This window comes from Podarcis cretensis (assembly GCF_951804945.1).
Source record: "Podarcis cretensis genome assembly, chromosome: 3".
Classification (NCBI taxonomy): domain Eukaryota; kingdom Metazoa; phylum Chordata; class Lepidosauria; order Squamata; family Lacertidae; genus Podarcis; species Podarcis cretensis.
The window spans coordinates 1,432,431-1,453,386 of NC_137172.1; the positions used below are offsets into that span (position 1 = coordinate 1,432,431).

Consider the following 20,956-nt stretch of genomic DNA (forward strand, 5'->3'; position numbering starts at 1 on the left):
CTTCTGATCGGCAAGTCCTAGGCTCTGTGGTTTAACCCACAGCGCCACCCATGTCCCCCCCAAAAATACATTAAAGCATCATTAAAAATACATTAAAACATCATTAAAAATATATTAAAACATCATTAAAAATATATTAAAACATCATTAAAAACTTCCCTAAACAGGGCTGCCTTCAGATGTCTTCTAAATGTCAGATAGTTGTTTATTTCTTTGACATCTGATGGGAGTGCGTTCCACAGGGCAGGTCCCACCACCGAGAAGGCCCTCTGCCTGGTTCCCTGTTACTTGGCTTCTCACAGGGAGGCAACCGCCAGAAGGCCCTCAGCACTGGACCTCAGTGTCTGGGCAGAATGATGGGGGTGGAGATGCTCCTTCAGGTATACAGGACCAAGGCTGTTTAGGGCTTTCAAGGTCAGCAACAACACTTTGAACTGTGCCCAGAAACATACTTGGCCGCTGTGGGACGGGACTCTGCCTTGCCTGCCTACATATCCCCCTGAAAAGTTGTTCCTGGTGACATGGAATCAGCCACCCTTAACGTTTTGGTTGGCCAGAGGAGACCCCCACCCTCTTGCTTGCTCACCTGTGCGACGTCCAGCCTCTCAGTTGCTGAGTTTGGAGTCCAGCGTTTCGCTCTTGGTCTGTGGACCCAATTGGGAGAGACAGGAGGGTGAGTAAAGCAGCCCTACCATTTTACTGTTGCCCCCGGATTCCACCTGGCAGCATCTCAGGAAGCAGTGGGGAGCCCCCGCCTTGGCTCCACTCCCTTCCCCCATCCCCCAAAGCCCAGGGGAGAGAGAAGCCACTTCACCCATAGCCTAAGGACCTAAGAAGAACCTCATGGCTCAGGCCGTGGGGCCATCTAGTCCAGCCAAATTCCCGTAAAAAAACTAAGACTGATAGACTGCCTCTGGACTTGGAGGTTCTGTAAGAGCATAGGAAGAGCCTGCTACATCCGGCCAATGGCCCATCTAGTCCAGCATCTTGGTGGTTGACCATATGCCCGTGGGAAGCAGGATCCGAGCACAAGAGCATCGGGGATATAAAGCCCTTAACCTGGGACCAGTTTTTCCATGAGATAACCTTTCCCGACATACATCCGCTAGACCACTTTGATCGGTGGAATTGGCACGATTACAGGTGCCACACTCAGAGTGGGTGGCATATAAAATAATAAAAACAGGAGTGCCTGGCTTGCTCTAGTCCATGGGGTCACGAAGAGTTGGACACGACTAAACGACTAAACCACAACAACAACAATAATAATAATAGTTGTCATTATTATGCATTCGTAAGAACATTTAGTGTGGCAGCACCTAAACTTTGTTGTTGTTTTTTTTAATTTTTATTCATTTTCTATAATCAAACAACAACAAAAAAAGAAGAATAAACATAAAAGATAACCCACACATACCAAAAAAAAAAAAGACAAACATCACCCAAAGCAATACACCTACACCAACCAAAAAACAGACATTAAATGACAATGGAAAATGGCTGACCACCTAAACTTTGGAACTCCTAAACTTTGGAACTCCCTGCCTGTTGATATCAGGCAGGTGTCTTCCCTGCACTCTCTTAGGCAACTGCTAAGAACATTCTCGTTTAGCCTACCCAGATGTTTAGAAAGCTGGGTTTCAGAAGCATCGCTGCCTCTGATTATGAAGGCAGAGTCATCTGGCCACTGTGATCCATGTGACGGTGGCGCTCCTTGGGCTTACACTTGATTACTGTAACTAACTCTACGTGGGGCTGCCCTTGAGACTGACCCAGAAACTCCAGCGGGTGCAGAATGCCACAGCGAGACTCCTTACGGGGTCTTTGCTGCGAGATCACATTCACCCAGTGCTATACCAGCTGCACTGGCTCCCGGTGGAGTACAGGATCCGGTTCAAGGTGCTGGTTTTAACCTTTAAAACCCTATACGGCCTAGGACCCTCGTACCTACGGGACCGCCCCTCCTGGTATGTCCCACGGAGGAACTTACAATCTTCAAACAAAAACACCTTGGAGGTCCCAGGCCACAGGGAGGTTCGACTGGCCTCAACCAGAGCCAGGGCTTTTTTGGCCGTGGCTCCGATCTGGTGGAACGCTCTGTCCCAAGAGACTAGGGCCTGTGGGACTTGACATCTTTCCGCAGGGCCTGCAAGACAGAGCTGTTCCACCAGGCCTTTGGCTCCTTCTGCAATCCTCATAGAACTCTAGCCCAATGGTTGCCATTAATTTGATTCTGAATCGATTTTAGAATGAATTGATTTTAGAATGCTGTGTTACTTTTATTATTATTAGCCTCTCTGAGCCCGGCTATTATTATTATTAGCTATCAATAGCTCTGTCCTCCTCCATGAATTTGTCTCATCCTCTTTTCAAGCCATCCAAGTTGGTGGCTGTCCTTATCCCTGGTGGCAGGGAGTTCCACAGTTTATGAACTGCGTGAAGAAGCGCTTTCCGTGCTGGCAAGGTTTTTGATGGAGCTGGGCCTCTGGAAAAGCTGTAGGAAAGGGTTGTGGCAAGAAGAAGCCCTTGAGGCTTCTCCAGAGGGAGAGCTGGCTGCAGGTGGCAGGTAAGCAGATTCTGGATAAATAGGAGGCCGAAGCAAAGGGCCTCAGCAAAGGATAAACGGCCTCCAAGCCTGGACGCCAGGCGAAAGGGGAGGTGGCAGTTCATTCCCAGCAAAGCCAGTGGCGCGAAGACAGGGAGGTGGAGGAACAGCTGGGAACTTGCTTACCTGAGCTGTAGGTGACTTCCACAGACGCTTGCAAAGCGCTCCCCTCACCTGCAAGAAACAAACAGTGACTCCTGAGGCCATCAGAGGAACATGCGAGAGTCCTGGCCATGAACACCCTCTGTTAGGGAGTTTTTGCAGTATAAACCAGAATCCCTTTCACCTCTCCATTTGCATGTCCTATTCTGGGGGGTCACAGGTCCAAAGCGAAAGTTTCCATCACCATTTTTGTGGTTGTTGCATGGAAGTGAGAGCTGGACCATAAAGAAGGCTGATCACCAAAAAAATGATGCTTTTGAATTATGGTGCTGGAGGAGACTCTGGAGAGTCCCATGGACTGCAAGAAGATCCAGCGTCTCCATTCGGAAGGAAATCAGCCCTGAGTGCTCACTGGAAGGACAGATCCTGAAGCTGAGGCTCCAATACTTTGGCCACCTCATGAGAAGAGAAGACTCCCTGGAAAAGACCCTGATGTTGGGAAAGATTGAGGGCACAAGGAGAAGAGGACGACAGAGGACGAGATGGTTGGATAGTGTTCTCAAAGCTACAAACATGAGTTTGACCAAACTGCAGGAGGCAGTGGAAGACAGGAGGGCCTGGCGTGCTCTGGTCCAGGGGGTCACAAAGAGTCGGACACGAATAAATGACTAAACAACAACCAAGTTGTTTTCAAAGTTCTCACCTGCCCTGGGGAGTGAATGATTAGCCACAAAGTTTTTTTTAAAAGGAGCAAAATTAACTGGGTGGTGTTCAAAGGCAGCAAGCGGCCTAAAGAAACCACTTGTGGGTCACAGTCCCTGCCCCAGAGATGTAGAACAGGCATAGGCAAACTCGGCCCTCCAGATGTTTTGAGTACAACTCCCATCATCCCTGACCACTGGTCCTGTTAGCTAGGGATGATAGGAGTTGTAGTCCCAAAACATCTGGAGGGCCGAGTTTGCCTATGCCTGATGCAGAAGAAGCTTTCGCCCCTAAGTGCATCTCCCACCCCCATTGTGGGTCTCAGTGACCAGTGCTTGGACTGGCAAAGATTCTTCTCTCATGTGGGTGATGCAGTCAGAAGCCCTTCATACCTTTGTGCTTGGAACAGCCTCCACATCACACACCCCCTCCAGGTCTCTGAGACCCTCCTGGTTGAAAAAAATAAAAACAAAACACTGCCAATTTGGGGAGGGGGTGCTGCTTACCTTCTTGTCCATGAGGCAGCCAAAAATCAGAATGAAGACCCCCTGTAACAGAGAAGAATGTTGCTTAGTGAAGACCGTTCAGCAGTCTTAAACAAAATCCCGCTCCATAAGACGCACCTAGTTTTTAGAGGAGGAAAACAAGAAAAAAATATATTCTGAACGAAACAGTGGATGTATGATTTTTGTGGTTCATGCTGTGGCCACAGACATGTGATTTGATGGATGGTTTGGGGTAGCCCAATGCAAAAATCCTGAGAATCCATGTGGATCCGTGCTTTGTAACCACGTTTTTGCGCCATTGTGGCCCCCCAAAAACAGTGGATGCATGTGTTTTTTGGTCAGGCTGTAGCCATGGACATGCTATGTGATCTGATGGTGAATTTGGGGTGACCCAATGCAAAAATCCTGAGGATCCATGGGCTTTTACCTCCCCCCTCCCAGACAGCCTCCTTTATCTCTAGCATTAATTATCTCCCCCCGCAATCGCTTACCGATCAGCTGTTTCCTTTCAATACTCCCTTCCCTCTTGTTTGCCTTAGTGTATTTTCCTTAGCTGGAGCAGTTTTTTGCTCCTCCTTTTCTTCTAATTTCTCTCCTCATTGTTTTAGTCTTCCTGTCTCCTCTCCTTGCAAGTTTGCTGTCCTTACCTCCCCCCTCCCAGGCAGCCTCCTTTACTGCTAGCGTCCCTTATCTCCCTCCTGATCGCTTGCCAATCAGCTGCTTCCTTTCAACACCCACTTTCCTCTTTCAAAAAACACACACCATGATCTGCTTTTCGCCCCTGGGCAATTCGGCTCCATAAGACGCACAGACATTTCCCCTTACTTTTAAGGAAGAAAAAAGTGTGTCTTATGGAGCGAAAAATATGAGTCTGCCCTCTGGGATATTTGAAGATGCACCCACCCAAAAACGAGTCCTTCCTCATTCCTAAAAAAAGCTCAGCAACTTTGACGTGAACCAGTTTTTAACTCTGTGAGTAGATCGCAGTCTCTTGGGAGTTGGCCATCTCTGTTATCTCATCTCAGTCTCATCTTACCCAGGCCAAATTTACCCAGCTCCTTCAACTGCTCCTCATCAGGCTTGGTTTCCAGACACTTGGTCATCTTGGTCACCCTCCTCTGCCCACCTTCCAGCTTGTCAATATCCTTAAATGGTGGCACCCAGAACTGGACACAGGACTCTAGGTGGGGGTCTGACCAAGACAGAATAGAGCGGGTCTATGACTCTCTTGATCTGGACACTAGACTTGGTGTAGCCTATTTAGCCTAATGGTCAGGGGTCCCTTTAGCTTTACCTCCCAGTTACCTTGCTTCTGAGCCAACCTGTTTGGCAGCACTCTGACTCCCAGTTACACAAACACACACACACAATTACCTTGGCCCTGCTCCACACCCACCTGGAGCGAATTGAGGATGGTAAACATGTAATGCGTGAATTGCGAGGCCTCCGTGGTCATGGTGATGACGCCCAGTCCCCACGTCAGCCCGAAGGCGGGCGTGAGGATGAGCAGGGCCTTGAAGATGCTGACCAGAGCCTTCCACTCCTCGCCCTGCGGCCCCTCGGACACCGAGGGCCTCATGAGTTTCAGCAGCACCACGAAGAGGATGAGCGTGTTGGCCGACACGACGGTCAGGACGGGTACGGAAAAGGCGTAGATGGCTTTGCTGCAGGAGGAGAGCCAGCAGACGGCCTGGTGGAGGTAGCCCCCGCGGGGGAGGAAGGCGGCCACCGTGGCCACGGCGATGGCAAAGGGGCACAGGTAGCCCAGCGAGACCATGGCAGGCAGGGCGGAGCGGGTGCTCAGCTGGTGGAAGACAAAGACCAGCTGATGGAAGAGCATCAGGGCCTGGACCAGCATCCAGAAGAACATGGCCAGGTAGCAGAAGTGGGTGAAGAAGGCGGCCGCCACGCACAGCTTGCTCTCGGGGTCGGCCGCCATCCGAGAGGCGCCCAGGAACCAGAAGCTGCCCATCAGCAGAGACAGGGCGATGTTGACCAGCGTGGTGTAGCGGAAATAAGCCACCTGGGAAATGGGAGAAGGCTGGTCAGGGTGAGAGGGGGCCAGGCCGGCCTCAGGGGGCCCTACGATCGCAGGTTTGTAAAGTTGGGAGGGAATCCCAAAGGTCATGTAGCCCAACCCCGCAACGCAGGAATCACACAGCTAAAGAATCCCTGACAGGTGGCCACCCTACCTCTGCTTAAAAACCTCCAATGAAGGCGACTTTAATAGTGCTGTGCTGTTTTTTATTGTCTGTATTTTAATAGGTGTGTTTTTTTATATTGTTTTAATTCTGTTAGAGTTTATAATGATTATCTTTGATATGTTTTTAGATTTTTGTAGCTAACAGGACCAGTGGTCAGGGATGATGGGAATTGTAGTCCAAAACATATGGAGGGCCAAAGGTTGCCTATGCCTGATGTAAGTCATGGGCCCCGCCTGCTCCCTAAAATATCCCTGGTTTGCTCCTTTCTATATACAGGGTGCTGACATTCTGCATGGACTGGTTGCAGGGCAACATGCACAAATTGCTTTAGATACCTATGAGGTCCATCAGTTACCATATAGTATATATTCAAGACAAAAAACAGCGACAATCTGTTGTTGACAAAGGACAGCTGGACATAGAAACGGCCCCATTCATAGAATCATAGAAACATAGAACCATAGAATCATAGAATCCTAGAGTTGGAAGAGACCCCAAGGGCCATCGAGTCCAACCCCCTGCCAAGCAGGAAACCCCATCAGAGCACTCCTGACATATGGTTGTCAAGCCTCTGCTTAAAGACCTCCAAAGAAGGAGACTCCACCACACACCTTGGCAGCAAATTCCACTGTCAAACAGCTCTTACTGTCAGGAAGTTCTTCCTAATGTTTAGGTGGAATCTTCTTTCTTGTAGTTTGGAGCCATTGCTCCGTGTCCGCTTCTCTGGAGTAGCAGAAAACAACCTTTCTCCCTCCTCTATGTGACATCCTTTTATATATTTGAACATGGCTATCATATCACCCCTTAACCTCCTCTTCTCCAGGCTAAACATGCCCAGCTCCCTTAGCCGTTCCTCATAAGGCATTGTTTCCAGGCCTTTGACCATTTTGGTTGCCCTCCTCTGGACACGTTCCAGTTTGTCAGTGTCCTTCTTGAACTGTGGTGCCCAGAACTGGACACAGTACTCCAGGTGAGGTCTGACCAGAGCAGAATACAGTGGCACTATTACTTCCCTTCAGGAGCTTGGGGCCACATGAAACCTAAATCCGGCCCTGCCTTTTCCCCCAACTCCAAATTCCTGAAGGGTGCAGCCTGCTTGTCTCTCACCTTGTTCTTCACCACCGAAGTCCAGACGAGGTAGTAGATGGCCAGGGTGGCAATGAGAGCCAGGATTGAGGCACAGACTCCGAAGGTGCCCAGGAAGGTCAGGGCGAAGCTGTCTGGCACAGGATGGGCAGACATGAGAATGGAGAAGGAAGTCAGGTGGCGGCAGGTGCACTTGGTGGCAGTTTCGGCGCCGGAAGTCTGGCACCCCTCGGCTGACCAGCCGCCGACCTTGCCGTGCAGGATGTGGTCCCAAAACACACACTGCGCCACCCTCTCCTCCTCGTCTTCCTCCTCCTGCCCTTCACCGGTGCCGTTCCAGTGGCCAAAGGTCATCTCCACCTCCACCTGCGAGATGCTCCCGTTGGAAGCCGTGACGGAGTTGGACATCACTAAGCTGCCCAGCCTGGCCTTGGCGCCACGGCTGCCTGGCAGGATTCTGCCCAGCTTCTTCAGCACCAGGCTGGTGACGGTGACGTTCTGCCCGCAGCGCAGCAACTCCTCTTCCTCGATGTGGACGCGGAGAGGGGGGTCCGTGTCGAAGCCCTTGTTGAAGTCCTCAAACTCAGGGCCCATCTGGGCACTTTGGAGCTCAAGGTTGGGGAGCGTCAAGTTGTAGGGGCTGCCCGAGGGCGGCAGGAGGAGGCTGGCGAGGTTCTCAATGGACTGCAGGAGCCTGGAAGCGGCCGAAGGGCTCAGGGCTTCCACCGCAGACCACTCCGGCCCCGGGTCTACGTCAAGCATCATGTTGGCAGCAGCCAGCAAATTCTGAAAGCAGAAGGAGGCATTTCCTCATTAACCTACGTTTCCGAGCACAATTCAAAGTGTTGGTGCCGACCTTTAAAGCCCTAAACGGCCTCAGCCCAGTATACCTGAAGGAGCGTCTCCACCCCCATCATTCCGCCCGGACGCTGAGGTCCAGCGCCGAGGGCCTTCTGGCGGTTCCCTCACTGCAAGAGGCCAAGTTACAGGGAACCAGGCAGAGGGCCTTCTCGGTAGTGGCACCCGCCCCGTGGAACGCCCTTCCAGCAGATGTCAAAGCAATAAACAACTACCTGACATTCAGAAGTCATCTTAAGGCAGCCCTGTTCAGGGAAGTTTTTAACGTGTGATATTTTACTGTATTTTTGCTTTCTATGGAAGCCGCCCAGAGTGGCTGGGGAGGCCCAGCCAGATGGGCGGGGTATAAATAATAAATTATTATTATTATTATTATTATTATTATTATTATATAACCTGGGTCACGGTTAGAACTGTAGAAGAGATAGTTATGATTAAATGGGCACAAGATGTACGTCACAACATCATGATGGAAGACTGGGAAAAGTTATGGAAAACTGATTTAAAATTTACCGATTTGTTGTTGAAGGAGAATTGTATGAAGATGATGTACAGATGGTACACGACTCCAGTGCAGTTAGGGAAAATGTACAAAACTATTTCAAATATATGTTGGAAGTGTAAGGAAAAGGAGGGGACATTTTATCATATGTGGTGGGATTGTAATGTAATTTAAAATTTTTGGGAAAGGATATACAATGAATTGAAGAAAATGTTCCACTTAACATTTGTTAAAAAACCTGAAGCATTTTTATTAGGGATTGTAGGGAAAGACCTGCCAAAAAAGCTGAAAAACATCTTCATGTATGCGAGAACGGCCGCGAGAGTCCGAATAGCACAAGGATGGAAGACTGAAGAAATTCCAACCAAAGAATCATGGCAAGAGAAACTGATGGATTATGCAGAACTGGCAAAATTGACACACAAGCTACGGGACATGGATAACTGTGACTTTAAAGATGAATGGGAACCCTTTACAAAGTATTTGAAGACGCAACAAAGTGAATTGGACTCCTTGGCAGGTTTTGAATAAACACTCACAAACTCCTTATTGACAATAATCAGTTAAGGATTTATACAACTTTGTAACATGCAAAGAATAGCATTCAGAGAGAAACCAAAGATTGGAACTGAGGAAAGTCGGGGGTGGGGGTGGGGTTTGTATGGGAGGGTGGGGGAGGGAGGAAAATGGGGGGGGGGACCAAAGATGACATGTTTTTGGATAATATGTTTTGTTTAAATTTCTAATAAAAATTATTTTAAAAAAATAAAAATTGTAGAACAGTTGGGTGGGACCCCTGAGGGTCATCTAGCCCAACCCCAGCAATGCAGGCATCACAGCTAAAGAATCTCTGGCCAATGGCCAAGTCTTACAGTGAGAAGTGGTCAAGGAATCAGTGAGCAGACTTTCCCTGGGGGGAGGCTGGGTGTTCACCGACAGCCTCCCTCCCTCCCTATTCCAGGGTGTGCCACTGAGACAACTGCCTCCTTATGTATTTATTTCACAAAATGTAGAAACAGCATAAGGGACGCGGTTGGCGCTGTGGGTTAAACAGAGCCTAGGGCTTGCCAATCAGAAGGTCGGCGGTCATACAGTGGTTCCGCTCCTTCCTCCTGGGCCGTGTTCAGAACGTGGTGGTGGGGGATGAGTGTTCAGACCCCTGGGCTCTCACTTGTGGGGTGCCTCAGGGTTCTGTCCTCTCCCCCATGCTTTTTAATATCTATATGAAGCCGCTGGGAGAGATCATCAGGGGGGTTGGACTGGGTGTCCATCAATATGCAGATGATACCCAGCTCTACCTCTCTTTCAAATCAGAACCAGTGAAGGTGGTGAAGGTCCTGTGTGAGTGTCTGGAGGCGGTTGGAGGATGGATGGCGGCTAACAGATTGAGATTGAATCCTGACAAGACAGAAGTACTGTTTCTGGGGGACAGGAGGCGGGCAGGTGTGGAGGACTCCCTGGTCCTGAATGGGGTAACTGTGCCCCTGAAGGACCAGGTGCGCAGCCTGGGAGTCATTTTGGACTCACAGCTGTCCATGGAGGCACAGGTTAAATCCGTGTCCAGGGCAGCTGTGTACCAGCTCCATCTGGTACGCAGGCTGAGACCCTATCTGCCTGTGGACTGCCTCGCCAGAGTGGTGCATGCTCTGGTTATCTCCCGCTTGGATTACTGCAATGCACTCTACGTGGGGCTACCTTTGAAGGTGACCCGGAAACTACAACTAATCCAGAACGCAGCAGCCAGACTGGTGACAGGGAGCGGCCACCGAGACCATATAACACCGGTCTTGAAAGACCTACATTGGCTCCCAGTACGTTTCCGAGCACAATTCAAAGTGTTGGTGCTGACCTTTAAAGCCCTAAACGGCCTCGGTCCAGTATACCTGAAGGAGCGTCTCCACCCCCATCGTTCTACCCGGACACTGAGGTCCAGCTCCGAGGGCCTTCTGGCGGTTCCCTCACTGCGAGAAGCCAAGTTACAGGGAACCAGGCAGAGGGCCTTCTCGGTAGTGGCGCCCTCCTTGTGGAATGCCCTCCCACCAGATGTCAAAGAGAACAACAACTACCAGACTTTTAGAAGACATCTGAAGGCAGCCCTGTTCAGGGATGCTTTTAATGTTTGATGTATCATAGTATTTTAATATTCTTTTGGAAGCCGCCCAGAGTGGCTGGGGAGGCCCAGCCAGATGGGCGGGGTATAAATAATAAATTATTATTATTATTATTATTATTAAATCCCCGCGATGGGGTGAGCTCCCGTTGCTCGGTCCCTGCTCCTGCCAACCTAGCAGTTCGAAAGCTCATCAAAGTGCAAGTAGATAAATAGGTACCACTCCGGCAGGAAGGTAAATGGCGTTTCTGTGCGCTGCTCTGGTTCGCCAGAAGTGGCTTAATCCTGCTGGCCACATGACCCGGAAGCTGTACGCCGGCTTTCTCGGTCAGCAAAGCGAGATGAGCGCCGCAACCCCAGAGTCGGTCACGACTGGACCTAATGGTCAGGGGTCCCTTTACCTTTACCTTTATAAACAGTATGATTGTTATCGTCCTCCAAAGCAACTCCTCTATTCCGAACTTAAAAATGGAAAGCGTAATGCTGGTGGTCAACAAAAGAGGTTTAAAGACTCTCTCAAGGCAAATCTAAAAAAATGTAGTATAAACACTGACAACTGGGAAACACTGGCCGGTTGGAGTACAGCCTTTACCAAAGGTGTCCTGGGCTTTGAAGACACTCGAACTCAGGACGAAAGGAAGAAACGTGCTAGGAGGAAGACACGCTTGGCAGTAGTCTAAGTGAGAGATAACCAGAGCATGCACCACTCTGACGAGACAGATCCCTGAGGACAGGGGTTGCTATGCTGACAAGGCCTCCCTCCTGCCAGCAATTGTGCTGCAGCATCCTGCACTAATTCCAGCTTCCGCATCAAGCCGCAGGATAAGCCCCAAGCCGAGTGCTTTGCAGGAATCCCACCCTGAAGTCCTTCCCTCCCTGGGTGCTGCTACTCACAGACACAACGCTGCTCTCCAGGCGCATCTGGGCTCCCAGAGCCACCTCTGAGATGATGTCCATTGTGTCGAGCGCAGCCAGGAGGTCCCGGGGGTTTCTGCCCTGGATGTTCCCGGACTCGGTCTCCGCCTTCAGCCAGTCTATCACCCAAGGGACCTCGGTTTGGGGGCTGCCCAGCCCTGCCTGGAGCAGCTGCACACAAACAGAGCAGGGAGAATATTAGACCGAAGGCGGCTTCCTATGGAACTCATTGCCACTGGATTCCACAATACCCACTGGCTGTTAAAAAAATACAAGCTGGAACATGTGCAGAGATGGGCAGTCGAGAACGTAAAGGTTCTGCAAACCGAGCCTTATTGAAGGAGTTGTGAATGTTTTGCCTAGAGAAGAGGATGCTGAAAGGAGATATCTTTAAATATCTGATGGGCTGTCACACGGAAATCACTTTGAGGTTTTGTTTTTTCGTTTTATTACAAGCTCTAGTGAAAAATGTAAAAAATAATTACCAACCATAAACTGTTGGCAAACAGAACAAATGCATATTCAGATGTGTAAAGCCTTGTTTGCAGGAATAATTATAATAATAATTATAATCCTAATCATAATATTTACACCCCACCCATCTGGCTGGGTTTCCCCAGCCACTCTGGGCGGCTTACAGCATATCCAAAAAACATAATTAAAACATCAAGTATAAAAAAATCATCCACATGGCATCCAAACAGACTTGGGAAATCTTTTACATTACAGATTAAGCTCACATTATTAATATTGTTAATTAAATTTACGTCCACAGGGTGTACTCCAGTCTACAGTGTTAAAATTATTACTCCATAGTTGCTGTTGTGACTGAGACAGAGAGGAGATTAGGGTTAATGAACTATACAGATCAAGACCGTACAGAGTGAAACATGTCTTTCTTTGTTATTCTTCAGTTAAGCATTTAAGTGCTAGATGCCACAAATCTTGGGTCCGTGTTCCCATGGGGGGGGGCGTTTCCACCCCAGTTGGAAGCAACTATTTGTCTCATGGCTGCCATAAAAAATAAGACCAGCCCTTTAGGCTCAACATTGGGAAGCAGTATAAGGAGTCTCTATAGGAGTATATTGTATTTTAAAATGGGGTTTCAGAGGTTTTTAGGGGTTTTTGAATGTCTTATGTAGATTTTTCAATTTCATTGTTCTGTATGGGACAATGGCAATAAAGATATCGTATTGTATCAATATCGTTTCCCATTGATAGCAGAGCTAACCTGGGAACAGGTATAAGAATTTGGCCCCTAATGATGGCAGAGAAGAATGGCAGACCAAATTTATGGAATATGCAGAGATGACGAGACTGACACGAAAGATCAGGAACCAGGAAGATCAAGTACAGTCATACCTCGGGTTGAATGTGCTCCGTGATGAGCGCATTCGAGTTGCGCTCCGTGGCAACCGGAAGTAACGGAGCTCGTTACTTCCGGGTTTCGCCGCTTGCCCATGCGCAGATGCTCGAAATGACATCACGCGCATGCGCAGAAGCGCCAAAACGTGACCTGCGCACGCGCAGACGTGGGTTACATTTGCTTCTAGATGCGAATGGGGCTCCACAGTGTTTTCAACGCACCTCTGCGCATGCACGGGTTGCAATTCGGTGCTTCTGCACATGCACAAAGTGTGATTTAGCGCTTCTGCGCATGCGCGACCGCTAAAACCCGGAAGTAACCCGTTCTGGTGCTTCCGGGTTTTGGTGGTCCGTAACCCAAAAAAACGCAACCTGAAGCGGCTGTAACCCCAAGGTATGACGGTATATAAAGTGTATATAGACTGTATATAGGTATGAGTGTATATATATAGAGAGAGAGAGAAAAGCCCAGAAGAATCCAACAGTTACCTGGGCCTCGTGCAACCCAGACAGCAGTCGGTGATCCGTGCAGCTGTCTTGGACATTTCCCCAGGTCCCTCCAGGAGAGCAGGACCGCAGCATCTTTCCATCGGTCCCCTCGGGACACAGGAGCTCAGCCACCTTCCCTGCCTTCGTGGCATCCCACCTGCCTGTGGAGTTCTCACCGGGGCAGAAGAGATCTCTCGCTGCAGCACAAGAAACACACATGCACAGGCAGGAACAGCCTTCATGGAACACGTCCAGCTCTCAAAGGAGCGCCGGAAAGGCACCAACTCTCTGGCCGCCAGTTTCCCTGTCTCCCCGTTACCTTGAATCGGGGCCACCGACACTGTGGTCTGCACGGTTCCCAGGTGGTTGCTTTCAAATGTGCACTGGTAGGCGGTGTCACCGCTGGGGCAGGAATTCAGGGTGAGGAAGTGGCAGAGAGGGTCTCCGTTGCCCCCCAGGCGAACTGCGGAGAGAGAAGGGGTCAGATGCTCAGGGCAGGGAGGGAGGGAAGAAGGAAGGGAAAGATCTGGCGGAGGGATGTAGGGGTGCAAATATCCAGAGTGTGGGGGTCAGGTGGGATTGCTATGAGGAATTATTAAATATGGAGCAAGCCATTGTGTCCACTATGAAAGCACTGTGTTGGCTGGGTTTGATTCATTGACAATAGTTTCTGATTGAATCCCACAGGCCTCTCCACCTCTGCCATTTGCTTTCTCTACACCTGACAGGCACATATAAGCATTCCAAATCCACAGGCCAGTTGCTTCATCAGGCATCCTCAGTACATAAAGATAGTAGGTTACTCTGATGTAGTTTAATCTTTAGATAGATCTTAAGGGCCAGGAATCTTAAAAAGCAGTGACATCACCTTGCCAACAAAGGTCCGTATAGTAAAAGCTATGGTTTTCCCACTTCCATACAAGTGAGAGCTGGACCATCAAGAAGGCTGATTGCCGAAGAATGGATGCTTTCCAATTCTGGTGCTGGAGGAGACTCTTGAAAGTCCCATGGACTGAAAGAAGATCCAACCTCTCCATTCTTAAGGAAATCAGCCCTGAGTGCTCACTGGAGGGACAGATCCTGAAGCTGAAGCTCCAAGACTTTGGCCAGCTCATGAGAAGAGAAGACTCCCTGGAAAAGACCCTGATGTGGGGAAAGATGGAGGGCACAAGGAGAAGGGGACGACAGAGGACGAGATGGTGGGACAGTGTTCTCGAAGCTACCAGCATGAGTCTGACCAAACTGCGGGAGGCAGGGGAAGACAGGAGTGCCTGGCATGCTCTGGTCCAGGAGGTCACGAAGAGCTGGAAACGACTCAACTACAACAAATGCTGGCAATCCCAAGTGGGGAAAGTTTCTGCTGTGCTCAGGTCCTGCTTGCTGGGCACCCGGCTGGCAACTCGGTGGGGAGGGAGTTCCACAATTTGGGGGCCACCACCGAGAAGGCCATCTTCTGGGCCACACACATTAATGCACGAATGTCCGAGGGGGGAAGAACTACCAGGAGGGCCCCCTCTGCTATCTTAACACCCCTCCGCACGCACCCACAAGACCCCTGCGATCGGCAGAACTGGCGCTACTTCCAGCGCCACCTTAGACCTGTTTCCCACTTGCAAGAACTTGGTTGTTTAGTGTGGCAGCGCCTGCACTTTGGAACTCCCTGCCTCTAGAGTTCAAGCAGGGGTCTGAAAACCTCTTTGTTTCAACTAGCCTTCCCAGACGCTGAGAAAGTTACAGATAGGTAGCCGTGTTGGTCTGCCATAGTCAAAACAAAAAAAATTCCTTCCAGTAGCACCTTAAAGACCAACTAAGTTAGTTCTTGGTATGAGCTTTCGTGTGTATCTGAAGAAGTGTGCATGCACACGAAAGCTCATACCAAGAACTAACTTAGTTGGTCTTTAAGGTGCTACTGGAAGGAATTTTTTTTGCTGAGAAAGTTGTATATCTTAATCTATTTTAGTCTTTTAATTTTTGTATGTTTAAAAGCATTGCATTTCCCCCCTTGTTTTATCCTTTTGGAAACCACTTTGAGTTTTCATTGTTGTTTGTGTACCATCAAGCCGTGCATTAATTTTATGAAATAATAATAATAATAATAATAATAATAATAATAATAATAATACAGTGGTAACTCAGGTTACATACGCTTCAGGTTACATATGCTTCAGGTTACAGACTCCGCTAACCCAGAAATAGTGCTTCAGGTTAATAACTTTGCTTCAGGATGAGAACAGAAATCATGCTCCAGCAGCGCAGCAGCAGCAGGAGGCCCCATTAGCTAAAGTGGTGCTTCAGGTTGAGAACAGTTTCAGGTTAAGTACGGACCTCCAGAACGAATTAAGTACCTAACCTGAGGAACCACTGTAATAATAATATTAAATTTTATACCTCGCCCTCCCTCCCCAGCCAGAGCTGGGCTCAGGGCGGCTAACACCAATAAAATAAAATCACAGTAAAAACATAATAGGGAGGAAAAAGAGGGAGGGGGAAAAAACCAATTTAAAATACAGTTTAAAATGCAATTTAAAATGCAGTTTAATTTAAAATGCAGTTTAAATAAAACAGCTGCACAGAATGCCCATCCAGGCTCACCAGCCGCTCCCTGCCCTCCCCTCGCCCACCTGGGTCTGCAGCACCTGGGTTCCAGGATGCTCTCAGCTCTCCTCCTCTGTTCCGGACGCAGCACTGCAGAGTCAGGCCCTCAGGGGAGCTGCAGTTCATGGAGACCTGCGACCGTGTCTGGATGAGGTCCGCTGTCCCGAGGGGAACAATCACCTCCTTGGTCAGCTCGTGCATGGCGTTTTCGTACAAGTAGCGGCAGATGTATTTTCCTGTAGGAGACACATGTCAGAACTGGGAGCCAGAATCCGAGACCTGCAGAGTTGGAAGGGGGTCCCCCAAAGGACATCTAGTCCAACCCCAGGCAGTGCAGGAACCGCAGCTCTTGTGTTGCAGGACACCCCCCCCATCATTCCGTTTGTACAAACTCGACACACACACTCACATACGACATCCGCTACGCTTCTGTTATAAATTCATAGAAAATCAACCATACATCGGATTTGCACCGTTCCACTTTTATTTTAGGGACGCAGGTGGCGCTGTGGGTTAAAGCCTCGGCGCCTAGGGCTTGCCGATCGAAAGGTCGGCGGTTCGAATCCCTGCGGCGGGGTGCGCTCCCGCTGCTCGGTCCCAGCGCCTGCCAACCTAGCAGTTCGAAAGCACCTCCGGGTGCAAGTAGATAAATAGGGACCGCTTACCAGCGGGAAGGTAAACGGCGTTTCCGTGTGCGGCTCTGGCTCGCCAGAGCAGCGATGTCACGCTGGCCACGTGACCCGGAAGTGTCTCCGGACAGCGCTGGCCCCTGGCCTCTTAAGTGAGATGGGCGCACAACCCCAGAGTCTGTCAAGACTGGCCCGTACGGGCAGGGGTACCTTTACCTTTTACTTTTATTTTACTCCATGAAGGAAGGACTACAAAATGGGGAAGGTTTGATACAGGCCAGCCATAATCCTTGAGCATACCAGTACATCCACAGGAGCCCTGCCCAGTTGCTATGCCAACCTTGATGGCCCTAGACAGAAGACCATGAAGGTCACAAAGGACTTGCATATAGGAGTGGATTCAGCACTGAAACAAAGGACAATGATCAGCTCTTCCCTCTGCGCACATGTGCAAAAGCGCTCTATCACACTTCATGCATGCGCAGTAGCGCACTCTACTTATGGACTGTTCGCACCCCGGAACGGATCATGTTCGTAAGTAAAGGTACCACTGTACTTTCTATGGGAAAACGCGCCTTGGTTTTGGAATGGACTTCCGGAACGGATTATGTTTGAGAACCAAGGTACCACTGTATTGGTTTTTTATTGATTATTGGGGGGGGGGGCTACACCCATGCACAGACACATATTTAGACCGAAATCATTCTTTCCATAGAGAGAGGGGAGAGCGATACAGCACCAGCCCAGTCCGGGGAGACGGAGGAGAGCCTCAGCTCCACCTCAGAGCCGTTCTGCAGCAGAGTCACTTGAGTCCCGTTGAAGATTTCCTTGGCTCCCTGGGAGCTGAGCAGGTAGAACTTCACCTCTGTGGCTCCATCCTTCAGGCTGAAGGAGAGGGTCAGGTCTTGGTCATCCCCACCAGAGGCCACTTCCGGAGGCAGCTGCTGGCTGTCTGCAACTGGAAGGGACGGGATGTCAGCTGTTAGAGTGTCAGACTAGGAAAGGCCCGAGTTCAAGTCCTCCCACTCGGCCAGGGAGCTTTCATTGGGCGACGCTGGGCCAGTCCCTGCCTCTCTCAGCCTAGCCCACCTCCCAGGGGTGTCGGGGGGGGGGTTTAAGTTAGGAGAAAGAAGCATTCTGTTCCTCTCTCCCTCCCCTTTAATTAGCATTATTATTGGACCAGAGATTCTTAGAAGACTGGAGTAAATATACAAACTATTTGAAAAGCAATTGTAATGAACAGATTACGCTAGCAGGACTGCAAAAAGTTCTGTAAGGAGGACTATTTGAAGTATTGCAAGAAAGACTATGAAGAGAACTATTAGTTAATGGTAATTAAGAGTAATAGAGAAATTAAGAAATGTGGAAGAAGTGATAAAGAATGGAAAAGCATCAGAGGTGTTGACGGAAGTCTAAAATACTGTATTGTATAAGATAAGAAGTTATGTTAAATGATGGTTGGAAGTGATATGTAAAAAAACCAATAATAATGTGTGTGTGTGTATTACCATTATTATTAATTATCTGTTTTATTGGTCCCTTTTTTTTGGCCGCAACAACTCAAAGCCACTTACAAATAAACACAAAACATAACGCTAAAACCAGCCTTAACAATGAAAGCAAAGAAAAAAATATAACCGTAATCGAGGCACTTATTTAGTTATTTATGAAGATGTTTATGTACCACTGTATCACAGAAATACATCACAGTGGTTTACAACAATAAAAAAACAGGCAGTGGAATCATACAAAAGTAAAAAAAACAAGTTAAAACCATTTAAAAGTGAAGAAGGGACATCGGTTAAGCATTGTGGAAGGATGTACTGCCCACAGAGGCCCCAGTGGAATAGAAAGGTTCTCGGCAGGCATTTAAAATCTGGCACAGAAGGTACCAGTTGAATTCGCAGTGGCAGGGAGTTCCACCGGACCGGGCCGTTGACACCAAAGGGTCTGTTTCATGAACATGGCTAGGTAGTGAGTGGGCAGCTGGTGCCACTGTTTTAACAACGGGGTCCTATGCGGCAAGAGTATTGTTAGCCCAGAAGTGGAAGCAAGAAGAAATTCCGACGAAAGAAGAATGGCAGACAAAATTAATGAACTATGCAGAATTGGACAAAATGACAGGAAGGATTCCAAACCTGCGGGACCAGAGATTTACAGAAGATTGGAAGAACTATATGAACTATTTGAAGAGCAACTGTAATCAACAAATTACGCTAGTTTTGTAAGGAGGAATATACAAAGTAGAAAAAGATAGAGATATTGGTTATGAGTTTTAAATGTAATAGGGAAAGTAAGAAGTGCATGCAAAGAGATTAGATTGGAAAATTTTCAGACAGGACCGATGGAAGTCAAAAAATTGAATAAGATGTGAAAGTATGTTTAATTATTGTTGGAAATGGTATGTTTTAAAAAAACTTTTATATATATATATATATATATATATATATATATATATATATATATATATAATAATAATAATTTTTATTTATACCCTGCCCTCCCCAGCCAAGGCCGGGCTCAGAGCGGCTTACAAGCAATAATAAAAACAAGTTAAATGATTACAACTTAAAAACAAAATTAAAAAATACAACATTAAAATATTAAAATGTAGCCTCATCGCAGAAGGAGAAGGAAAAGAAAAAAGAAAGAGAGGGAGGGAATGTATATATATGATATATATATATACACACCGGTACATATAAAGGGTATATACACCGGTATATATAATATATATATAGCTGGACTATCAAGAAGGCTGATCGCCGAAGAATTGATGCTTATGAATTCTGGTGCTGGAGGAGACTCTTGAGAGTCCCATGGACTGCAAGAAGATCCAACCTCTCCATTCTGAAGGAAATCAGCCCCGAGTGCTCACTGGAAGGACAGATCCTGAAGCTGAGGCTCCAAGACTTTGCCCACCTCATGAGAAGAGAAGACTCCCTGGAAAAGACCCTGATGTTGGGAAAGATGGAGGGCGCAAGGAGAAGGGGACGACAGAGGACGAGGTGGTGGGACAGTGTTTTCGAGGTTACCAGCATGAGTCTGACCAAGCTGCGGGGGGCAGTGGAGGACAGGAGTGCCTGGCGTTCTCTGGTCCATGGGGTCACGAAGAGTCAGGCACGACTAAACGACTAAACAACAACATATATAATGGGGTCCTATGCAGTGGCGTAGCGTGGGGGGTGCAGGAGGGGCCAGCCGCACCGGACGCAACATCTGGGGGGCGCGCGCTCGCACTTGCAGCTCTCTGCCTCTACCTGGCTCACTCAGGGTTAGGGGGCGCAAATTACTTGCCTTGCCCCGGGTGCTGACAACCGACGCTACGCCACTGGTCCTATGTTCCCGGTCAGAAGTCCCTGTCAGCAATCCAGCTGCAGCATTCTGCCCCAGGTGGAGCTTCCAAGCCACACCCAAGGGCTGCCCCACCCAGGGCGCATTGCAGTATACCGATGCCACACCGGGTGGGCTTTTGCATACCTGTGGCTGCCTCCAGCAGCGGCAGGCAGTAGCCGGGGTCTTCAGAAGTCCAGCGGAGACAGTCGCAAGGGGGTGTGAAGACGAAGGAGGCCGCGGCCTGGAAGAGACCCCCACACCCCTGGAAGCGAGAGCAGTCTCTGTCGCTGTACTGGTAGCCGGGGAGACAGCGGCAAGTCCGGCTGTAGCCAAACGCCATCATCTCCCACTGGCGGGGGTCACACTCTGGGGAGAGAGAGAAGGAGAAGGATGTGTTGGGATACTGCCGGGGAGACGGGGGCATCAGGCAGGCCCCCAGTTGGCTCCAGTCACCGGCCGGTAGCCGGGCGATCTCCAGTCTCCCTTGGAGCAGCATCAAACAGCGACACAAGCCTCAGATACCTTTAGAGATTTGGCACGCTCTATCAGCAGAGTGAATAAATCTTCTCACAAGGGAAGTGGCAGACCAGAGACACGTGTAAGCATTATTTACAGGCATGTATTCAGCATGTATTCACGGGTGGCGCTGTGGATTAAACCACAGAGCCTAGGACTTGCCGATCAGAAGGTCAGCGGTTCGAATCCCCAGGACAGGGTGAGCTCCCGTTGCTCGGTCCCAGCTCCTGCCAACCTAGCAGTTCAAAAGCACGTCAAAGTGCAAGTAGATAAATAGGTACCGCTTTATAGCGGGAAGGTAAACGGTGTTTCCATGCGCTGCTCTGGTTCGCCAGAAGCGGCTTAGTCCTGCTGGCCACATGACCCGGAAGCTGGACGCCGGCTCCCTCGGCCAGTAAAGCGAGATGAGCGCCGCAACCCCAGAGTCATCCGCGAC

At 49.1% G+C, this 20,956-nt stretch overlaps 1 protein-coding gene across 1 annotated transcript; it reads right to left on the reverse strand.

Moving 5' to 3' along the window:
• Positions 1-531: 531 nt before the first annotated feature.
• Positions 532-20,347, reverse strand: ADGRF3 (adhesion G protein-coupled receptor F3; the record flags this gene model as incomplete). Its single annotated transcript, XM_079968582.1, has 11 exons — positions 532-644; positions 2,732-2,779; positions 3,916-3,957; positions 5,312-5,938; positions 7,227-7,991; positions 11,570-11,761; positions 13,445-13,641; positions 13,764-13,907; positions 16,066-16,275; positions 17,408-17,626; positions 20,149-20,347. The coding sequence occupies 11 exons, from the start codon at positions 20,345-20,347 to the stop codon at positions 606-608; spliced, it is 2,682 nt and encodes an 893-aa protein (XP_079824708.1). The 3' UTR covers positions 532-605.
• Between the last annotated feature and the right edge of the window lie 609 nt (positions 20,348-20,956).